A 19,387-nucleotide genomic window follows, 5' to 3' on the forward strand; every position below is an offset into this window, starting at 1 on the left:
TACATGCTTAGGTGGAAGTATAGGGTCAGTAGTGATTGCGGTAGAGGCGTGAGTTGAAGTAGGGGAAGACGGTGTTCGGCCGACGCTTTGGTACGAGTTTGGGTGAATGTTCTATTCATCTCGCCTATACTTATCCAGAAAATCAGAAAATACGAGTAGACGTTTGTCTGCATGGATCGATGTGCTTTGCGGAGACGAAGAACATCAATTTATTACCCCGAACGTCTCTTTGTATTTCTGGATACAGTGTCGGTGGATGTTTTAGAGCGTTTACTCATAACTTCGACCCTAGCGCCGGCTCGACTCTTCCCGTGCTTCTCCTCATTCTTCTGCCCAATCAATTTCTGATCCGTACTTTTACCTAACATGTGCACTTTTACCTGACCATCAACTCCAACATCAACTCATACCTCTCGATAACGTATGCGCGGATGTTTGGAACGTATAGCTATGCTTCTACTCGAATCAAACATTGACGAGCCCCATAGCCTAGGCAATTTACGGTAAGCTCGTCTAGTAGGAAGCCCAGCATTCAAGCAGCAAGCAATACCTGTGCTCAGAAAAAAGCCCAGCAATAAGCCAAAAGAACAATATCTTTACAACAAAGTCCAAGTGTGAAAAGCTCAGCAGTTTGTGGCAAGCCAGACACCGTTCTGGTGAAATACCAATAGAAACGGAGACTTTTCTATGTGGAGTCATGATTGATGATGGACCGGGGGGGGTGGGGGGAGGAGAAGAAGAGAAGAATCCAAGCCAGAGAATCCAAGCCGCCGGACAGGAGTCAGAAGGATGCACCTGGGGGGTCTAATACTCTATTCTGCCGACCCCCCACCTCCCTCCAGATAAGTCACCCTGTGTACGATCTTGAAATAAAAATACTAACATTCTTTTCTCTCCATATAGACCCGCCGTGAAAACGAAATCGCGAAGGAAGCATCGGAGATGAAGACGAAAACAAGACAATTTTTTAATATTCATTGCATTAGAGTAATTAATTAATTAATTAATATCGCGCACTTTATAAAAAAATAAAATATGCATACGTAAAAATTTCAACGCGTCCGCAACTCCTCAGACCAGAGATCCTCCGCGCGGCGCGCGCGCGAGGAGACCCCTCCGCGCCGTTGCTTCACTCGCAAGTGAAGCGCGTGAGACTGAGAAGCTGCAGTCCCCACAGCAATGTTTGCCTGCACGGTCCTCTGAAACGCGTGCAGGCATATCGATTTAGGCGCCGTTCTCCCGGGGAGACTACCACATGATAGCTCCATCAGGAGATACGCGCCGTCAAGTGGGCCTTTTTGCCGGCTCCTGCCCAGGAGGGGTGGCAGTTTAGACGTTATAGCCTCATGCCACGGAGGCCTCTAAGCAGTTTTAGGGGAACGCAACTTATGGAATGAAGTTGCATTCCCCGGGTCGCATTGGACCGCCCGTCCTGCTGAGGACGTTGGGACAGCGGTCAACCTCTTCGTCCACCCTCTTCAGTCCTGTCTATAAAACAAAGAAGAGAGAGTATCAGCGTACTGTTTAAATATCAGAACTTTCAATAAGACCAAATATTTTTTTCGTGAAAATGACTCCATCGCTTATCAATAGCCACTCTATAACTAACAAACTAGCTAAATCTACCAGAGCTTCTAGAGTGGTAAGATTCATCTCCCAGCGCCCCACACTACAAAAAAGTCTGACTCTCATTACCTGGTGAAATGATGGCGGAGAAAATTTCCCCCAAGTCCTCTCGTCCTTCTTCACTCGTCCTTCTTCAATCTTCCCAACGTCGTCCTCATGCCCGCCAAAGGTTCCTGAAAGAAATATAAACGTTTCAGCAAAGCTACGTACATATTTACGCGATTAGAGTTCGGTTCATGCTGAAAGGGGCTCGGAAAACGCGGAGGATCGCGATAAGAGGCCCCAATGCTTTCGTTGGAGTAAAAGAACTTCTCTGTGAAACTGGCTGGATGCGTGCGGATAGCGAGGAACGCGGAATAAAAGGGGAAAAACGATTAGCGGCGAAGACGGATGCGAAATCGTCGCGAAAACGAGTTTGAAACGCGCGAACGCTTACCTTGCCTGTAGAAAAAGGACTTCCGCATCTTTCTGAAGAGTTGTCGTCGTCAAAGGGTGCCGGATCGCTTCGCTAGGCGGAGATTCAGGTTCCTTCTTGCTTTTGCAAGTTCGTCCCCGGATTGGTAACGCCTGCCCGGATATCTTGATGACTAAAAATTGGCAAAAATTTTGCTCAGATAAAAACGTACCGACTTAATTCTCTGCAATGCCGTTTTTTATTTTTGGTGTGTCGATCTGAAAGTGGGCGTTTTTCCTGAGTACCCCCGGCCCGCTTCCGCACAATAAGGTCACGCGACGTCGGCGCACTTACGTCGATGGAGCAATTCACCGTACTTCAGTTCAACACAGCACCAAGAGCAGCAAAGATGCAAAAAATTCTCTCCTCCCCTCGCCCTCCTAGCGGCGGCATCCTTGCATCAGGTAGAGCCAATGCAGCTTGATCGAATCAACATAATCAATTCACATCCTCCTCTCTCTCATTAACAACAAACGTTCGACTCGCGGACGGCACGAAAGCGAACGAAGGCCGAGTCGAAGTGTACCACAACGGCCAATGGGGAACGATATGCGACGATTTCTGGTCGCTTCCCGACGCGCGAGTCGTGTGCCGTCAACTTGGCTACGCCGACGCGATAGCGGCGAACGGCGACAGCACCTACGGTTCGGGCAGCGGACCGATTCACATGGACAACGTCCAGTGCGGCGGCGCGGAAAAGAACATCGGCGATTGCAAGTTCGACGGCTGGGGCGTTCACAACTGTCTCACGGGCGAAACGGCGGGGGTCGTTTGTGGTATGGAAAACATTAGATACGGTGATGGTACTGATGGATTCAACTAAATAGCGGAATGGTTTCAGATCGTCTCCTCGCGAACGACGCGAACGAGACCGTGCGTCTCGTCGGCGGCGCGACGGCGGCCGAAGGTCGCGCGTCGAGATTCTCCACAATGGAACGTGGGGAACGGTGTGTGACGATTCGTGGGATTTCGACGACGCGCGCGTCGTCTGTCGCCAGCTCGGCTTCGTCGACGCCGAAGCGGTGCGCGTCGGCGGCGGAAGCGGCCTGCCGCTCGTCGGCGACAACGTGCGCATATGGATCGACGATTGCGCGTGCCGCGGCAACGAACGACGCATCGAGGACTGCACGTTCTCCGGCTGGGGAACGACGAATTGCGATCACAGCGAAGACGCGGGAGTCGTTTGCAGTAAGTGTGGGGAAATGAAACTGCCGCATTTTAGATATTTTTTTCTCCGAGGTGGACTAATGCTCTGTTTATTTTTTTAGTGTCCGGAACGTTGGCGCCGCCCGCCTCGTCGATCCGACTCGTCGGCGCGTCGTCGTCGCTGACCTCCGGCAACGTCGAAATACTACGCAACAGCACCTACAAACCCGTCTGCGACGACGACTGGGATCTGGACGACGCACGCGTCGCGTGCCGTCAGCTGGGTTTCGCCGACGCGACGACAGCGACAACACGCAATCATTTCAACTCGCCGGCGCTGAAGGGACGCTTTGCCATGGACGACGTTCGCTGCACGGGCTTGGAAACGCGACTCGAGGAGTGCGCGTTTAACGGCTGGGACAAGTCGGATTGTCTCGCCGGCGAGCAAGCTGGCGTCGAGTGTAGCGTTCCGACGACAAGCGCGCCCGTGACGACGGTCGCTCCCACTCCAGCGATGCGAATTCGACTCGCAGGTGCCGGTTCCGCGGCTCATCAAGGCCGCGTTGAAGTGTTTCGTAACGGGCAATGGGGAACGGTGTGCGACGATTCGTGGACGATTTCCGATGCCGATGTTGCGTGTCGGCAACTCGGCTTTCCCGCTGGTGCCGTTTCTGAGACTGCAAGCGTCCTTTGGACGTGGTAGCGGGCTGATATGGATGTCGCATCTCGTGTGCCAGGGAAGTGAGGCGGAGTTGCGTGACTGCCTGTTCTCGGAATGGGGAGTTCATTCGTGTAATCACGGCGAAGATGCAGGCGTTGTTTGTGGTAAGATAGAAGAAAAGCACTCATCTTATTTTATTATTATGTATTTATTTCAGATGTGCCGTCTCCTCCTCCTGCTCCTATAAGACTTGTCAATGGGCCCACGCCAAACGAAGGTCGACTTGAAGTGCAGTTTGGCGGTAATTGGGGAACGGTCTGCGACGACAGTTGGACTATAGAGAATACCCAAGTTGCCTGCCGTCAGCTGGGATATTCAGGCGCTGTGAGTTTCCGAAAGAAAGCCTTCTACGGTCCGGGCACGGGAACAATTCTAATGGACGACGTAAAGTGCGATGGAACGGAAAGTCGTCTAGGAGCGTGCACGTTCTTCGGTTGGACCATCAACAATTGCGACCACAATGAAGACGTTGGAATTAAGTGTGGTAAGTTGAGCCTAATTTTGACGTACCTTTATGAAGATATTCTCTATATAGTCGTTGCAACAACTGCTTCTCCAACTACAGTTATGCTGACCACTGCTCCTTCTCCAACGACTGATTCTTCAACGACTGGCCCTCTTACAACCGATTCCCTAACGACTGGTCCTGTGTCTACCGATTCCCTATCTACGACTGATTCTTCTACCACAACCGATTACCTCGCGACTACTGATTCCCTATCTACAACAACTGATTCTCCAACGAGTGTTCTTCAAGCTACTGATTCGCCAATAACAAGTGCAGCCGCAAAGCAGATCACCTCATCCGAAGCCTCAACGACTGGCCCAACTACTAATAAGCCTGCGCCTTCATCACCTCAAGGACAGGGAAACGATCTCCAGCCTACTAGTGCCGTTGCTGAAAAGAATCCAAGTAAAAGCTCAGCTACAATTACCTTACGTAACATTTCTAACATTTCTTTATCTCGTTAGGTTCTGGGGGGATGCCTGTGATGCCCGTTGCTATTGGAGCAGTCGTCAGCGTCATCATTCTCATTGTAATTCTCGTCGTGATACTCATGTATCGCAAGCGGAAAAACGCCAAAGCTCATCCGGCGGAGGGTTCTTTGACCACTCTCGCTCGCTACTCACCGCGATCCCACGCCGTTGAGCTCAACGTCGTCCTCGCAAACGAGAACAATGTTCTCCAAGACACTCCAGGCTACATGACGATGAAATTGAACGCCGGTTCCAATGAACCCGTTTATGACGTCATATCGAGCAACCACGCTCGCGCAAGGATTCAACGTGAAGAAGAAGAGGATAGATATGCGGTGGCAAGTGATTGGTCGAAAACACCGGTTCAGCCTCCTAGTCCCAAAGACACCGTCATCGCCGTGGCTGAGGTTCCACGTGGGCACGACGACAGTAAAGAGCCTGTTTATGCAAGTATCAGAGCCCATGCAGAGTCACAGGCGGATTTTCCCAAGAGGCTTGGTTACGACGTTCCCAAGCCCCAGGTGAAAAAGGGAGACGATGACGAGGCTCAGTATGAAGTGATGACGGCTTTGAAGAAGCCAAAAGAAATGTGACTCTCGTGAAGTCGAACGTAAAAAAACGATTGCGTAGAGGTACGCGCACAATTCTCGTCGTATGCATACGTCTATGTGCAGATTCTTTTGTTGATGATGCAAAGGCGCTCGAGACAATCAGCGCTTTATTCAAATCTAATTTTGATTTCAATTCCCGGACGCGACAGTCGCTCGCTCAGTGGAAGGCCTGGGATAGGTAAGGACAGCACACGCAAAGAGGGACCAAGGACAGGCTACTCATACTTTAGGCTATAGTGTCGTTGCCACTTGTGACGTCAATGGACTCATATAATGTCTGACCTAGTTTAGAGTTGAGTGAGGATTTTGATCAGTGCCTTGCTGTGTTCTTAGAGTCGACAGATGTTCTCTTGGTCCCTCGCGTTTTTTCTGCTGACGTCATCTACTACCTACGGTACAAGGATAAGTGTGGTGTTTAATTAATTTATGCCCATTACTCTTCAGCGACCAACGTGCGACTCTTCGGCGGCGCCGTGGCTTCCGAAGGTCGAGTGGAGATTTTCCACGACGGAAAATGGGGAACCGTCTGCGACGACAAATGGGACATATCCGACGCTCAGGTCGTTTGCAAGCAACTCGGCTACGTCTACGCCACCAAGGCGACAATTGAGTCCACGTTCGGCGGTGGAAGCGACCCGACGTGGATGGACGGCGTCGAGTGCACTGGAACAGAAGAGACGTTGGATCAATGTCGATTTGAAGGATGGGGACAGGAAAATTGTCGTCACGACGAAGACGCAGGAGCCGTCTGTTCCAACGGTATAATGAAATATAGTTCAGCTCTATATAAGAAGACAAGACATCTTTTTTCTCCAGGTACTGATCTTCCGCCCCTTAGACTCGTGGACGGCTCCTCGCCAGCTGAAGGCACAATAGAAGTGTTCTACGAGAACGCTTGGGGCGCTATTTGCACAGACGGATGGACGTTTCTCAATTCGCGAGTCGTTTGCCGTCAACTCGGGTATAAGGACGCTAATATGACGCAGTCCTCTTCGTCGCCACGGCGTATATGGATGGACGACTGCGCGTTCGAGGGAACGGAAAACAGCATATACAATTGCTCGTTTCGTGGCTGGGGAGTGCAGGATTGAACGAGCGCTGAAGACGTTGGAGTATCGTGCTGTATGACCTCCTAATTAAAAAATACCTAATTTAATTTTTAAACCAGCCTCTCTCTTTCCAGTGACTGAAGACGATTTTCCCACTCCCTCCGCATCCGTACGACTCACCGGATCGTCATTCTCCTACGCAGGTACAGTCGAAGTGTTCCACGAAGGAAGATGGGGGGCGATATGCGATCAAAATTGGGATTTGGCCGACGCTCGCATTTTCTGTCGCCAAACTCGGTCACGTCGACGCGGTGGGAGCCCTCATAGGAAGTTTATACGGCGACGGAAATCGGTCATCGTGGATGAACAATGTCGATTGCATTGGGACTGAGCAGCGCATCGAGGACTGCCGCTTTGACGGATGGTATGAAAATCGTTGTAGTGAAGGCCAGTCTGCTGGAGTAGTTTGCAGTAAGACGGAAATTAAATATTTGATGACATAGATTATGACGTCTGTTTTTTTATAAGCGCCTGAACGTTTGTTGGTGACTACTCGGCCGCCGGTAACGGCGAGCGCGGAGACGACGCTGGCCAATTCTCCAGGTTCTACGGCCTCTACTTTTTTCTACGACCTCCAGACGTCCACAAGTCCCCACGTCTCCGCCCAATCAAGAAACGTTGGAGAGTTCAGGTTAGGAAGCTTATGTAATCGGTATACATATACAGGACCTAATGATTCAGATGATTCTACTGGCTACATCGTCGCCATAGCAGTCATTGGACTATCACTGGCCATAACGATTACTATCTTGATATTTGTCTGCTGCAAGCGCTGGAGAAACTCGACAGGGAGCAAGAGAATGAACTCTCACGAACTCACTATGACTTCTAATCCCCACTACGAAAAGACTAAAGGAAGGGATTCAGGATCAAACAGCCCTGAGGAGACGACCGAGCACAACGTTCTTCGTCATCCAGAACCAGAAGGTAGTCGAGTATCTCCGTACGCTAGTTCAGCAGGACCACACTACGATACGTTAGAAGAGAGAACGCGTGCTCCTGCTCAACGTGAAGCAGTGTACGACTATCCTAAGAGCTCTGGTGAAGAGAAAACGGAATGAGCAGTATAGCGTGCCCAGCGACATCATACACGCGATTAATACTCGAATCAAATTTATTACCTTGAGCACTTACCTTCTTTTTCCAATTAAGCGAATTTTCGTTGAAGGACACAAATGACCACTTTGATTGCCTTATTCCCATGGAAACGAGCAGGCGTTTGGACGAGAATCCAAGGCCTTCTCGATGAAACAATTTATAGTAGGTAAAGGTGAGAACTGATTCGATTTCTTTCGTACTTGTTCATTAATTAATTAAAAATTCTTTTCGGTCGAAAATTTCCCCAAGTGTTTTGTCCACTGAAATCGACTCGTCTGAAATGCAAACGTTACTCCATGTCGTAACAATAAATTCCAACACGTTTCATACCAATTTTGCTCTCGTTTCGAAAAGACTGTCTTTTCCGCCGAACAGCGACGTTCGAACGCTTCTAGACTTAGAAACTGCGTTCGCCTTATAGAAAAAAATAGCGTTTAGGGCCTTACTTAGCTCGGAAAGTTCGCTCGAGGCGCTAGGTGATCCGTTCGACGTTCTCCTTCGATTGACGAGCGATCGACAAGTTGAGCTCTTGCATCTCTTCGCATTTATCGCCGCGTTTCGCTCGAATTCGTTCGCGAATGGCCTCGAAAACGAACTTCGTATCGTCGATCGTTCGATATCACGTGTATCGTACGCCCGTATCTTCGTACGACGAAATGAGCCGCGAAAAAGAACGAAAAGACGTACCTAACAGCGATTTCGTTTCCTCGCGGCCACGTTTTCTCCGCCATCTTGCTCGATGTAGGTGCCATATCTGTCGCCTTTAACCGAAATCCTGATGCAATGTTTCGTCAGACCGGAATCGAAACCGGTCTCCCTTTTGACACCTTCTTTCCACAGAGCCAATGAGCACGAAGAGCGGAAACCAGCAAGCCAATCAGAGCCATGGGCGGGGTCGCAGTATATAAGGAGCACGCGCCCCCAATTTCCTTCAGTCGCGGCCGAGGGTGGATGATTTGCGGAGCAATCTGCGTCTCGTCCTTGACGGATCGACCCGGGAGCATTGGCAAAAGGCAAGTCTGGATAGTTGACTCAGCGTGGCCCACGGTATAACGCCGTGCCGGAGCCTGTAGGCAGGGCGATGGGGGGCTTCGGCCTCGGTCAACGCACTGGGATTCGCGATTACTGCGGTCTTATTGTCGCTAATGGGCACGACTCACGCTAGGCTCGAGTGAGAAACGGCCCAGAGGGGGTGTCGCAAGCGGCCTGGTTGCCGGCACTTATCTCACCCGACAGTGCGATTAGACCAAAGATAATCCGACCCAGGAGACTTCGATTCCGGCATGCACTGTCTTTATTGTCGACTCCTAAAAACAGTGGTCGAACGCTCTCCACTTCCAGTAGCCCCGGTTCTACATGCACCGAAGGGTTTTTTGGTACCACCGCGCCGGGAGACTACGGTATTAGGGGCCGTCTCTCATCCAGGCGGGTACCGGTGGGGTGGCCGATGACGTAGCGACTCGCCCGATACTTTTTGGAACGGGTGACCATTGCTTTTGCGGTGGTTGCCTTGGGCTACGAAGCGTCCGAACCTCCGCGCGGTGTAGCCTGGATTGCGCGAATACGGACGCAGCAAAATGGTACGTACAGCGATTTTTTGACAGATACTAATTTTTTTCCTTTTTCTAGGTGGAAATGTGGACGAAGGAGCTCGAGAAATCAAAGACGGAACGACAGAGAGCGGTATTTTTTGTTTTTAGATCGAAATGTGGACGAGAAGGCTCAAGAAAACGAAGATGGAACGACAGACACGAATCTTCTTCTTTTTTTCGGCGAAAACGCGAACGAAAGAGCTCAAGAAATCGACGAAGGAACGACGGGATGTTTTCTAGGGGGAAATATGGACGATAAAGCTCAAGAAAACGAAGACGAAACGATCAAATCGAAGAAGGAACGATTGGAAGGAATTTGCGAGCGAATGAGCTCATGCAGCGTTTTTTTCTTTCTTGTATCAAATAAAACTGTTGTAAAACTCTATGATTATGGCTCGTCAGCGCTGTTTCGCGAAGCAAACGCGAGGGCGTTCGATTTTATCAAACAGCGTCGGTGTCTCCAAACCCGGATTAACAGCGACGAAGTGCCTCTTTTCCGAAAAGAAAGACGGAAGAGAGCAATAGACTTAACGCGAGCAATGCTTCATCCACTACTACTCATTTGCCCTCTTTTTTTTTCGAAAACAAGGCGCGGCGTTCAGCTCAAACAGATCAAGAAGTCCACGTCTCCGCCCGACCAAGAAACGTTGGAGAGCTCAGGTTGGAAGCGTATGTGATCGGTATACATATACAGAACGTAATGATTCAAAGGATTCTACTGGCTACATCGTGGCCATAGGTATTAGCAGTCATTGGACTGCTACGTACTGGTCATAACAATTGATATTTGTCTGCTGCAAGCGCTGGAGAAACTCGACTGGGAACAAGAGATTCGCAACGGAGTGCACAGAACTATTTTGTTGCTGTTGCTATGGCGGCGGAAACGGCAACACTGACAGAGAGATGGGCTCTCACGAACTCACTATGACTTCTAATCCCCACTATGAAAAGGCTAAAGGAAACAATTCACGATCAACTATCCTAAGAGCTCTGGTGAAGATAAAAATGAATGACGAGTACTGCAGTGCCCATCGATACTTTTAGTTATCATAATAGGGACTGTGCGTTCACGGTTCTAAAAAAATTTTCCTAGTGCACGTATTATACCAGCAGTGACTCGAATCACTCGATTGTGAGGAAGAAGACCAATGACTATGCCCCTGCTCTTTTTGACTAACGCCTGTGATCTAGGAAGATGCAAGCAAAGTTATGGAGACAAATGCTGCACTCAGACCGACTATAAACGCCTATAGCGTACGTACGAGAGGCCCTTTTGAGACCAAATATGCGCTCGTTCGGAACGTACTGGTAGACAACGAGCGCTGGAGCTTAGCAGGCAATGCCATGATCGTGTGACGCAGTTTTTCCTTATTCCGGGGTTCTGAACCTCTAACTTGATTAAACACAACAAACAGCTAATAGTAGGGTGGAGCTACTGCTGTGCGTGTCCTAAAATCGAACGAGTTTTCTACAACTTTGGACAATAGAAAAGGTACAGATCGAAAGTAGAAAACATTGAAGAGAAGAAGAGAGACATTTCGACTTTTCAACATCGCTCATAAATTGCCTGTTTGCCATCAGCAAACCAATTATCGCCTCTTTGCAGTCGTAGAGAAACAGCGCTATCATTCTTCTTTATTTGTCGCCGTATTTCGCTCCTGGAACCGTCACGTGGTCCGATGATTCTGCTGACCCTTCAGATCGTGGCATCCTTATCTTATCTGACATCCGGTATAGAGGGACGTTTACACGTAGGCGGGTTCTTATCGTACGTTTGCAGCTTCAAACATAAGACTCGTCAATGGTACTGCACCTAGCGAGGGGCGAGTCGAAGTTTATTATAGCGGCGAATGGGGAACTGTCTGCGACGACTTCTGGGATGTGAACGACGCTAAAGTCGTGTGCGGACAGCTTGGCTTCGCTGATGCTGTTAGCGCCGTGAAGAAGGCGCATTTTGGCCAAGGCAGTGGAAAAATATGGATGGACGATGTGGATTGTGATGGAACGGAAAGAACTCTGCAACTTTGCCGATTTAATGGATGGGGAAACGAGAACTGCGAGCACCGTGAAGACGCCGGAGTTGTCTGTAACGGTAATTTATACTTTTATCGATGATCTGTGTGTGTCTACCAGAATGTAAAGACGCGTCTATATACTAAATCTTTTTTTCTCTACTACTGCAGATACTGCTCCAATGCAAATTCGACTCGTGAACGGATCGTCAGCCTCTGAAGGAAGAGTAGAAATTTTCTACAAAAACCAATGGGGCACCGTTTGTGACTACAAGTGGACATTCTTGAACTCGAGAGTCGTTTGCCGTCAACTCGGATACAGCGACGCAATTCGATCGCAAAAGTTTTCAGTCGGTTCAATTTCGCAGAAAATCTGGATGGACTACGTCAGATGTAACGGTACGGAGAAAGGCTTGAGCCAATGCTCGTTTCTTGGATGGGAGTTTCACTTCTGTCATCATTTCCAAGACGTCGGAGTCAATTGCTGTAAGATCCGCTGTTAGCTATCTATACGACTGCATGTAAAACGTGACTACAAGCTCCTTCACGCTATATAATAATAGGAGAAAGTGTTTTGTTGAGTAGAAGAGTTGGAGGTTTCTAAAAGCTTCTGGGGCCCACTAAACCCTAGATTTAAACGTTTAGAATAAGGTTTTTAAATGCATCTGCCTAGCTTAGCGTTTTGCAAATTTCTGAGCTATCTATCTTTGATATTTCATTTAAAAGACCGTTGCAGAAGGGCCAGTCCTTCACCTAAAGGCTTCTTAACTTTTTGCTCTGTTTATTTTCAGCAACCGAAGACGCTATACTTCCACCTTCCGCAGCGCTTCGACTTACCGGATCACCCTTCACTTACGCTGGAACGATCGAAGTCTTTCACGAAGGCAGATGAGGAACCATTTGCAGTCAGAATTGGAACGAAGTTAGCGCTGACATTGTCTGCCGCCAGTTGGAATTCTGGTCAGGTGTGGTAGCGATTACAACCAACAGCTATCACGGAAACGGCAGTCAGCCCTCGTGGATGTATAAAGTGAGCTGCTTCGGAGCCGAGAAACGCATAGAAGACTGCGCTTTTGATGGATGGCATGGAAAACGGTGCACAGCGCAAGAATCGGCTGGAGTCGTCTGTGGTAGGTACCGGTGGTTCTGTAGCTGTATACATGACCTATAGATGCATTCGTAACTTATTCCTCCCCCAAATTGACTCTTCCGGCTGTACTTGTAACTCAAGAGATTACAATGTATAAGGCCATATTTCCCTTTGACAACGTTTTAATTAGCCATTGTTAATTAATTGAACTAAACTACTTTGCACATTCATAGTAACTCGTTACGCCGTAATTCCGTCTTATGGATCGGTTCGACTTACCAGATCATCCTGGCCTTACGCGGGAGCGGTCGAAGTGTTTTTCTTCGGCCAATGGAGAGCAGTTTGCGCACCGGATTGGAACTTAGCCGACGCTCGCGTCTTGTGCCGTCAGTTGGGATACAAGGACGCGGTAGCAACAACAAGGCCTGGCTACTTCGGAAATGGCAGTTATTCTGAGTGGACATCCACAGCGAGCCACGTCCGTTGTTTCGGAAACGAGACGCGCTTAGAATATTGTCTTTTCCAAATTGAAATTCAGGCTGAAACGTGTCCTCTGGGAACAGCAGGAGCGATTTGTGGTACTTTAAAAATGAATGACTAAAGCGCTGATATTGAGTAGAAGTTCTTTTGTTCAAGATCCTGATTTTGTCCTGGCGCCGATCACTACTGCAGCGGCAAAGACATTAGCTGCCAGACCAGCTGCGACTACCAAATCAATCGCAACATCGGCAACGTCTGCGATATTCCCTTCGAGTGAAACGCCCTCAGTCGCTATTTCTTCAACAACGACAGCGCCAACAACCGCTAGTGACACAATTTTCACTCAAATGTCAGCTTCATCGCTTTCCAAGAGTGAAGGATCAAAAATTGTTTCAGGTTTGTAGACATCGCATTTAATTTATACATTGTTCAGTATTCAACGACTTACTTTATTACAGAAGATTCTCGCGGTTACATCGTCGGTATAGCATTGACGAGTGTCCTGTCCATAGTGGCCATTGCTATCCTGATCGGTATCTACTTTAGACGTCGGCGTCGTTCTTACGACCGAGAGCGACAATCGCGTTCAAAGATTAGCGCCGCTAATCCGATAGCACTCGATTTAGTTTTGACGCCTAACAGGATGCACGGACAGGGAAGTATGATAGTTAATCCAGACGAATGGGAGAGCGACAACGTTTACAATGTTCTTCATCATCCAACCGATCAGGCGGCGCGTCGCGTTTCTGTCTACGCGAACAAGTCTCAAGCTCTAGACTATGAACAGTTGGGCGACGAACTACATCCGCGTTTCGAGGCACGCGCCGTCACTAACCCAATACCGCAGAATGCAGCTACTAGTGAATATGAAGAGATGGTCAACAACGACGATCAGACGACTCGGCGTCGGGATGGTTTCAATCCGAAAGCACCACCCCATTCAGGGATGAGCGCCAACCGTGTTCCAATGCCTTGGAATTCGGAACTGAAACCAAACAAGATGTATGAAAGTACAACAACTAGTGCGAATCCAGGCAAGTTGACAGGCGCTAAGACTCTCCAGCAGTCCAACATTGAATATGAAGAAGTCGTCATTGACGACCAGACGAGTCGCGATGACGTCTATACAAATATGACGCAGCCTCCGAAGAACAACCAGTACGGTGGAGAGACGGAGAATGCTTCAGGAACGACAGAAGATCATTACAGTTTCATATAGGGACAACTTGATCCCCAATGAGACCTCAACGCCTCTCTCAGTCGAGGGCAAACTCTCTGTTTTGTCAGTGTGGGTGTCTGCTATTTGGTTCATTTGTACGTGCTCTTTCTTTTTTTGTTTTTTTTTGTGCAGAGCAATGGCTCAGAATTGCAAAGGCTTCAGTAAAACAATAGATGGCTTCTTCCTCTTTGAGGGAAATTGCTAGGCTTGACACAGCTTATGATATTATTGACTAATAGTGCGAGAATAGATAAGTCTTATTATATTATCAATGGTGGGAGTACGACTTTGTCCGGGCTTCATTTAGCCCTCCCAAGGAGTCAACTGGGGGGAGCTGAAGGTGCTGTATCTCAGCCAGTGGTTTGGTTGATGATTCTACCGCCTCTTCAAGTTGCTCTTGTAGCTTCTCTAGCTTATCTGACATCTGGTACAGTCTTTCTAGGAGGGCTTCTTATTTCTGCAATAGAAACCTCTCCGCACCTTCAAGTTCGACCGTACGACTCGTCGATGGCTTTGCATCTAGCGAAGGCCGAATCGAAGTTTACCACAACGGCGAATGGGGAACTGTCTGTAATGACATGTGGAACCTAGCAAACGCTAGAGTCGTCTGCAAACAGCTCGGCTTTCACGACGTTCTCAAGTACAATGCGAGGACATACGGCCCAGGCAGTGGAAAAATACTAATGGATGACGTGCAGTGTGGTGGAACAGAAGCGACTCTGCAAGAGTGCCAATTTAACGGGTGGGGACTAAATAACTGCGCTCACAATGAAGATGTCGGAGTGATATGTCTGAACGGTAAAGAATTCGACTGGATGATCTGCATATCCAATCTACTTATATTATCACAGATACAGCGCCGCGAATTCGGCTAGTCAACGGTTCGACAAAATCGGAAGGCAGAGTAGAAATACTGTATAGCAAAATATGGGGCACCGTTCGCGACGACTATTGGACATTCGTGAACTCTCGCGTCGTTTGCCGCGAACTCGGATACAGCGACGCAAATGAAACGAAACGGTTTGGAAACGGAAAATCTGGACAGATAATCTGGTTGGACGACGTCTTGTGCAACGGAACGGAGACCGGCTTGAGCAAGTGCTCATTTCGCGCATGGGGATATCATGACTGCGACCACAGTGAAGACGTTGGAGTCCAATGCTGTAAAGCATATACGCCCTTATATAGCGAGGCTACGCGTGCATGCGTTTAGAACTCTACGCCTCGCTTTATAGGGAACACATTTCTTTTCTGATATTTAATCGTTCTCTGATTGACAGCGACTGACGACGTCATACTTCCGCCTTCAGCCGCTGTTCGACTTACCGGATCACCCGTTCCCTACTCCGGCACAGCGGAAGTTTTCCACGAAGGCAGATGGGGAACGATATGCAGTCAAAATTGGAACACAAACGGCGCTCTCGTTTTCTGTCGCCAACTGGGCTACGATCGCGAGATCGCCGCCTTCTCCAATAGCTACTACAGAGACGGAAGTCAGCCTTCGTGGATGATCGACGTTCGCTGTTGGGGAGTGGAGAAAGGCATCGAAGACTGCCCGTTCATCGGATGGCACCAGAGCTCGTGCCCCGCGGGAAAATCAGCCGGAGTCCTCTGTGGTAAGTTCGGAAATGGAAGCAATGAAAATTAAAAATGAGTACTATTCTTATAATAAGAGTCTGATCCTACACCGACGACTGGCAGAGCGAATAGCAGTGAAGCGGTAACAACAGTGTTGACGTCGACAAAGTCGGTATTTACTTCAAGTGGAACGTCGACTGGCGGAGCGACTGGAACAACAACGTCGTCGCCAGCGTTTACTTCAAGTGAGATGCCCTCGGATGCTACCAGGGCAACGACTACTAGCGTCATAACCTCTACACCTGATGAAGCAATCGCTCAAAAATCAGGTCTCCCTCAGTTTTTTAAATAATCGGAATGACTTATTATTATTATTTTCTTCTAGACGGTTCTCTCGTTTACATCGTCGTTATTGGGGTGATCAGTGGGGCTCTGATAGTCGTCTCCTCTATCATGATCGTCGTCTGTTTTGCGCTCAGACGCCGTTCTCGTGACGGCATGGACGTGGCTGCTAAGAACGACGATACAGCAGACATGGAAATGAGTGCCAACAGGATGTACGGAACTTCGACGAGATATTCAAAGAATCCCGTGGAATTTCCCACTGAGGGTAATGACACTGAGAGCGTCTACAACGTCCTTCAGCATCCAACTGATCCGACGAGCGACTCTGCTGTCTACGCGAATCCGTCGCCAAATGCGGACTACGATCATTTGCGGGGCGAAACAACAGAGACGAATGCTTATGAAGAACTGCCAGCTCCGCCTTGACGAGTGAGAGAAACGCATTTCTATTTTCTTAGTGTATGAATTCGTGCTGGCGTCGTAGCGCTAGCTACATGTAGTAGCGGATTTTGATCGAAAAAATGCTCCATGACTTAATAACCTAGAAAAAAAGTGATTTTGACGTTATGAGGGAATGATTGATTTTACCTTGACGTTTTGATCTTGATCAAATTCGTCCATCTAATTCAATAGCTCGAGAATTCGCTGTAGTTCTCTATCAGCTACAGAAAGCAAATAAATCAATAAACAACTATGCACAGTACCAAATCAAAAACATCCCTCTGCTGATTGAATTTATACATGTCTAATGGAACAGTTGCTCATGTAGTTGGAATGCAAGATAGCATAATCGAATGACGGTGGTCCTCACTCTGTCATTGCGTACCGCGCCACGACGGTCATGGGTGACATAAAATTTGCCTCAGTGCTTTTCTTCTTCTTCTCCGTCGCTTTTGAAGGAGTCTATAGCAACGCAGATGCGATAGTGATCACCACGACCAATGGAACGACGACGTTTCTGTCCGGCTGTAATGACGTCGTCGTTTACTGCGTCTTTCGGCCAAACGGCATGACCCAAGGCTTAGATAATTGGTAGTAAGACACGCGAAAGAAAACGAGCTCGTAATTTAGCCGCTTTTTGAAGGGAAATCGACGCGGATCAAGAGGGCTACTGTGTCAACAGAAACGCGTGGAAAGAAACGGGAGAAAGCTTGTTCTCCCAGTCCTATCTGTACGCCTATAAGACGCGATTGCTTTTCTCACGTTCAGTTTGATTCTAGCAATGACCTTTCGTGCCCCTTGAGCAGCGAGACTTTGGCTATAGTCCAATCTCTAACAGAAACGTAAGGCTCCATGCATCTGTTTATATATAATGCCACGGCAACAGGAACGCGCGCGCTTTCGTTTTCTTAGAAATCTCGTTCCGAACCGCTGCAATGTCACCGTCGCAGAAAGCCGCCCTTCCTCGGCTCAATTCCTGTAAGTCATGCAGGCGGACGTGCATGCAAATGAATATGCTAATCACGACAAACCATTGCGGCGAAAATTTCGAAGCGCAACTAAACCGTCTCTAGCAAGCCAATGAAGGCTCGTTCATGCACGAATCCGGCACAACTTAGAGGCTACACGTAGAAGGTCGAAGTTCCAGTCGCAGGCACGCTATGTGCGCCTCTTTGCATGAAACATTAGGCATTTTAGAATTTGATTAAGACTGACACCGTATACTTCAAAGGTTTCAGAATCCTCCGGTTGTGCGCACGATACTTGCCAAAAGCGACGAGCAAAGGTAAGACCTCATTAGTGGATAACTGACTGTAATCGCGAGCATATCGGTACTTACGTGACTGTTTGGCTACTGTATATAGTAGTTGTGCAAACTTTACGACGAATCAAACCAACGATGAAGAGTCGTGTCTGACGCTTGTTACGGCCCTTTTTCTAAATGAAAACTCAAGTGCTGTACAAATCGAAGAAGTCCATTGCAATGCAGCTCAGAACGCTATTGCGTTCCGTCTTCGACAACACGACGAAAGTTAGCCATACTAACTTGTGTGTGGGGTGACTGCATGCGCTGCAGTCTAACTAATGCTTGCAATTCTTGTGGTACGCGTAGGTCCTAAAGGAACGCCTAGGCATCCTCTTTGCGGAGGAACAGAGTGGGAAATCGTTGTCACAAACACAGGGTCACCTAGATCAGACATCATGCGTAGGGTTTCAACACCTGCCAAAGACTGCGTGGTGGCGTCCTCCACTACTGCGAGAACATGCAATCTCTCACGCGGCGGGTCGTTGAATCTAGACGTATCGAACACTCGCATAAAAAGTAATCATATACCCGAGTTTGTCCTCTACCCCTAAACTATAATAAGCCCGAGGGCTAGTTACTATACAACATTGGAGTCAAAGCAGGGGTGGGCTTTCGTTATTTGTTTTTTTTACATTATAAGCCCACCCGTGGTTAACTCCTGATTCCTGCTCTATGCTGTACAGTGCACGTTAGCTACATACTTTGCCAACTAAGGTAATATAAGTGGGCTTAAGAATAAGCTTTCCAATAATTTTGGCTTGGGCTGGGCTCATAATACGTAGTTTATATATACGGTACTGTATAGGCAATCTTTGCTGATTATTAAAATTTTCTTTCCAAGTTACCGAAGCAGAGCAAGAATTGGGCGAATTCGAAGTTAAGCTTGTGCCCTTATCAACATCTTCTTTTACTGGCCACTCGTTTACGGTTGAGCTTCTCTATGACGGCGAGGTCATTGTGCACGTCGACGTCCAGAACGCAAATACAGTCGCGACTGATGGCGGCGCTGACGCTGAGTACGTTCCGTTCGTTGTAGTGCCCAGCAAGGGTATATACAAAATTGTGAACACATTTAATTTCATTTAGCTTTTCTCTAATCAGTGTGTGCATGTGAGCAAAATGAACGTCGCAGTGTTAGGTGCAGTCGTTGCTTTAGATGTTGGAAAGAGAAATTGCGCGCTTCTCTCAGACACATATAAACGGGTTTAGATGGTGTATAATATGAGCAAATTTCTCTGCATTAACAATGCAACATCCGGTCTACAGCAATTGGGCGCGGATCTTTTTTGCGATTTTAGTAAAAAGAAAAAGGGTCCTATCTAGTAATCTCCCCCTTTCCCAACACCTGCGTATACACACACACACACCAGGTGTGTCTAATAAGATCCGCCGCACTCTATCACCCATTGGAACTACTAAAAATTAGAAGACCGTTGCTTGATGAGAGCCCCCCCCCCCCCCCCCCCCCCCCCCTCTTGGTTTGACCTGCCACGCTTCGTACATTAATCCCTTTTTACATTTCTGGACTCTAATCGATCTAGTAGACGTTAGAGTACTAGACGAGGAACGGGAAAAGCGAGA

At 48.3% G+C, this 19,387-nt stretch overlaps 6 protein-coding genes and 5 long non-coding RNA genes across 16 annotated transcripts; 8 read left to right on the forward strand and 3 right to left on the reverse strand.

The window, feature by feature from the left end:
* Positions 1-963: 963 nt before the first annotated feature.
* On the reverse strand, positions 964-2,219 carry LOC136196061 (uncharacterized). Its single transcript, XR_010672062.1, has 3 exons — positions 2,063-2,219; positions 1,696-1,799; positions 964-1,488 (listed from the first exon to the last, which is right to left on the reverse strand). It is a non-coding gene; the product is annotated as an uncharacterized lncRNA (long non-coding RNA).
* Positions 2,220-2,510: 291 nt separating this feature from the next.
* On the forward strand, positions 2,511-5,669 carry LOC136195954 (scavenger receptor cysteine-rich domain-containing group B protein-like; the record flags this gene model as incomplete). The annotated part of the gene is given in 8 exon segments (XM_065985439.1): positions 2,511-2,856; positions 2,922-2,989; positions 2,992-3,268; positions 3,349-3,889; positions 3,891-4,051; positions 4,105-4,431; positions 4,483-4,860; positions 4,920-5,669. Coding segments are annotated over 8 exon segments (2,697 nt in total), but the record flags the coding sequence as incomplete, so codon positions are not given.
* On the forward strand, positions 5,604-8,052 carry LOC136196029 (neurotrypsin-like). 3 transcript variants are annotated; one of them, XM_065985536.1, is made up of 9 exons: positions 5,641-5,714; positions 5,767-5,811; positions 5,870-5,930; positions 5,981-6,295; positions 6,353-6,658; positions 6,720-7,056; positions 7,114-7,276; positions 7,327-7,572; positions 7,627-8,052. In XM_065985536.1, exons 2-5 carry the CDS (start codon positions 5,797-5,799, stop codon positions 6,625-6,627), a joined length of 666 nt encoding a protein of 221 aa, XP_065841608.1. In that variant the 5' UTR covers positions 5,641-5,714; positions 5,767-5,796; the 3' UTR covers positions 6,628-6,658; positions 6,720-7,056; positions 7,114-7,276; positions 7,327-7,572; positions 7,627-8,052. The 3 variants fall into 3 exon arrangements, with proteins under 3 accessions (XP_065841617.1, XP_065841608.1, XP_065841600.1); XM_065985528.1 differs by having other exon boundaries at positions 7,327-8,051; XM_065985545.1 differs by lacking the exon at positions 5,767-5,811 and having other exon boundaries at positions 5,604-5,714; positions 7,327-8,051.
* Positions 7,189-8,513, reverse strand: LOC136196118 (uncharacterized). Of its 2 annotated transcripts, XR_010672100.1 has the most exons (4): positions 8,190-8,513; positions 8,074-8,139; positions 7,944-8,018; positions 7,189-7,883 (listed from the first exon to the last, which is right to left on the reverse strand). It is a non-coding gene; the product is annotated as an uncharacterized lncRNA (long non-coding RNA). The 2 variants fall into 2 exon arrangements; XR_010672093.1 differs by lacking the exon at positions 7,189-7,883 and having other exon boundaries at positions 7,911-8,018.
* A 741-nt stretch (positions 8,514-9,254) lies between these two features.
* On the forward strand, positions 9,255-9,720 carry LOC136196136 (uncharacterized). Its single transcript, XR_010672117.1, has 2 exons — positions 9,255-9,323; positions 9,373-9,720. It is a non-coding gene; the product is annotated as an uncharacterized lncRNA (long non-coding RNA).
* A 129-nt stretch (positions 9,721-9,849) lies between these two features.
* LOC136196129 (uncharacterized) lies at positions 9,850-10,686 on the forward strand. The gene is made up of 4 exons (XR_010672108.1): positions 9,850-9,995; positions 10,047-10,074; positions 10,137-10,467; positions 10,527-10,686. It is a non-coding gene; the product is annotated as an uncharacterized lncRNA (long non-coding RNA).
* Positions 10,687-10,735: 49 nt separating this feature from the next.
* LOC136196019 (neurotrypsin-like) lies at positions 10,736-12,279 on the forward strand. Its single transcript, XM_065985516.1, has 5 exons — positions 10,736-10,827; positions 10,942-11,066; positions 11,116-11,427; positions 11,519-11,833; positions 12,139-12,279. The coding sequence occupies exons 2-5, from the start codon at positions 11,015-11,017 to the stop codon at positions 12,237-12,239; spliced, it is 780 nt and encodes a 259-aa protein (XP_065841588.1). The 5' UTR covers positions 10,736-10,827; positions 10,942-11,014; the 3' UTR covers positions 12,240-12,279.
* A 61-nt stretch (positions 12,280-12,340) lies between these two features.
* On the forward strand, positions 12,341-14,308 carry LOC136195966 (uncharacterized). The gene is made up of 4 exons (XM_065985450.1): positions 12,341-12,477; positions 12,671-13,015; positions 13,074-13,313; positions 13,376-14,308. Exons 1-4 carry the CDS (start codon positions 12,369-12,371, stop codon positions 14,134-14,136), a joined length of 1,455 nt encoding a protein of 484 aa, XP_065841522.1. The 5' UTR covers positions 12,341-12,368; the 3' UTR covers positions 14,137-14,308.
* A 406-nt stretch (positions 14,309-14,714) lies between these two features.
* LOC136199437 (neurotrypsin-like) lies at positions 14,715-15,784 on the forward strand. Its single transcript, XM_065989630.1, has 3 exons — positions 14,715-14,934; positions 14,988-15,299; positions 15,417-15,784. Exons 1-3 carry the CDS (start codon positions 14,715-14,717, stop codon positions 15,782-15,784), a joined length of 900 nt encoding a protein of 299 aa, XP_065845702.1.
* A 488-nt stretch (positions 15,785-16,272) lies between these two features.
* On the reverse strand, positions 16,273-17,254 carry LOC136196097 (uncharacterized). Of its 2 annotated transcripts, XR_010672084.1 has the most exons (3): positions 17,135-17,254; positions 16,648-17,079; positions 16,273-16,600 (listed from the first exon to the last, which is right to left on the reverse strand). It is a non-coding gene; the product is annotated as an uncharacterized lncRNA (long non-coding RNA). The 2 variants fall into 2 exon arrangements; XR_010672083.1 differs by having other exon boundaries at positions 16,648-17,254.
* On the forward strand, positions 16,837-19,039 carry LOC136196000 (uncharacterized). 2 transcript variants are annotated; one of them, XM_065985505.1, is made up of 8 exons: positions 16,837-17,091; positions 17,144-17,230; positions 17,280-17,342; positions 17,413-17,478; positions 17,732-17,785; positions 17,868-18,031; positions 18,113-18,322; positions 18,648-19,039. In XM_065985505.1, the coding sequence occupies exons 1-8, from the start codon at positions 16,901-16,903 to the stop codon at positions 18,890-18,892; spliced, it is 1,080 nt and encodes a 359-aa protein (XP_065841577.1). In that variant the 5' UTR covers positions 16,837-16,900; the 3' UTR covers positions 18,893-19,039. The 2 variants fall into 2 exon arrangements, with proteins under 2 accessions (XP_065841577.1, XP_065841575.1); XM_065985503.1 differs by having other exon boundaries at positions 16,839-17,091; positions 17,865-18,031.
* Positions 19,040-19,387: the final 348 nt, after the last annotated feature.

The sequence above is a fragment of the Oscarella lobularis genome, chromosome 1, assembly GCF_947507565.1.
Source record: "Oscarella lobularis chromosome 1, ooOscLobu1.1, whole genome shotgun sequence".
Classification (NCBI taxonomy): Eukaryota; Metazoa; Porifera; class Homoscleromorpha; order Homosclerophorida; family Oscarellidae; genus Oscarella; species Oscarella lobularis.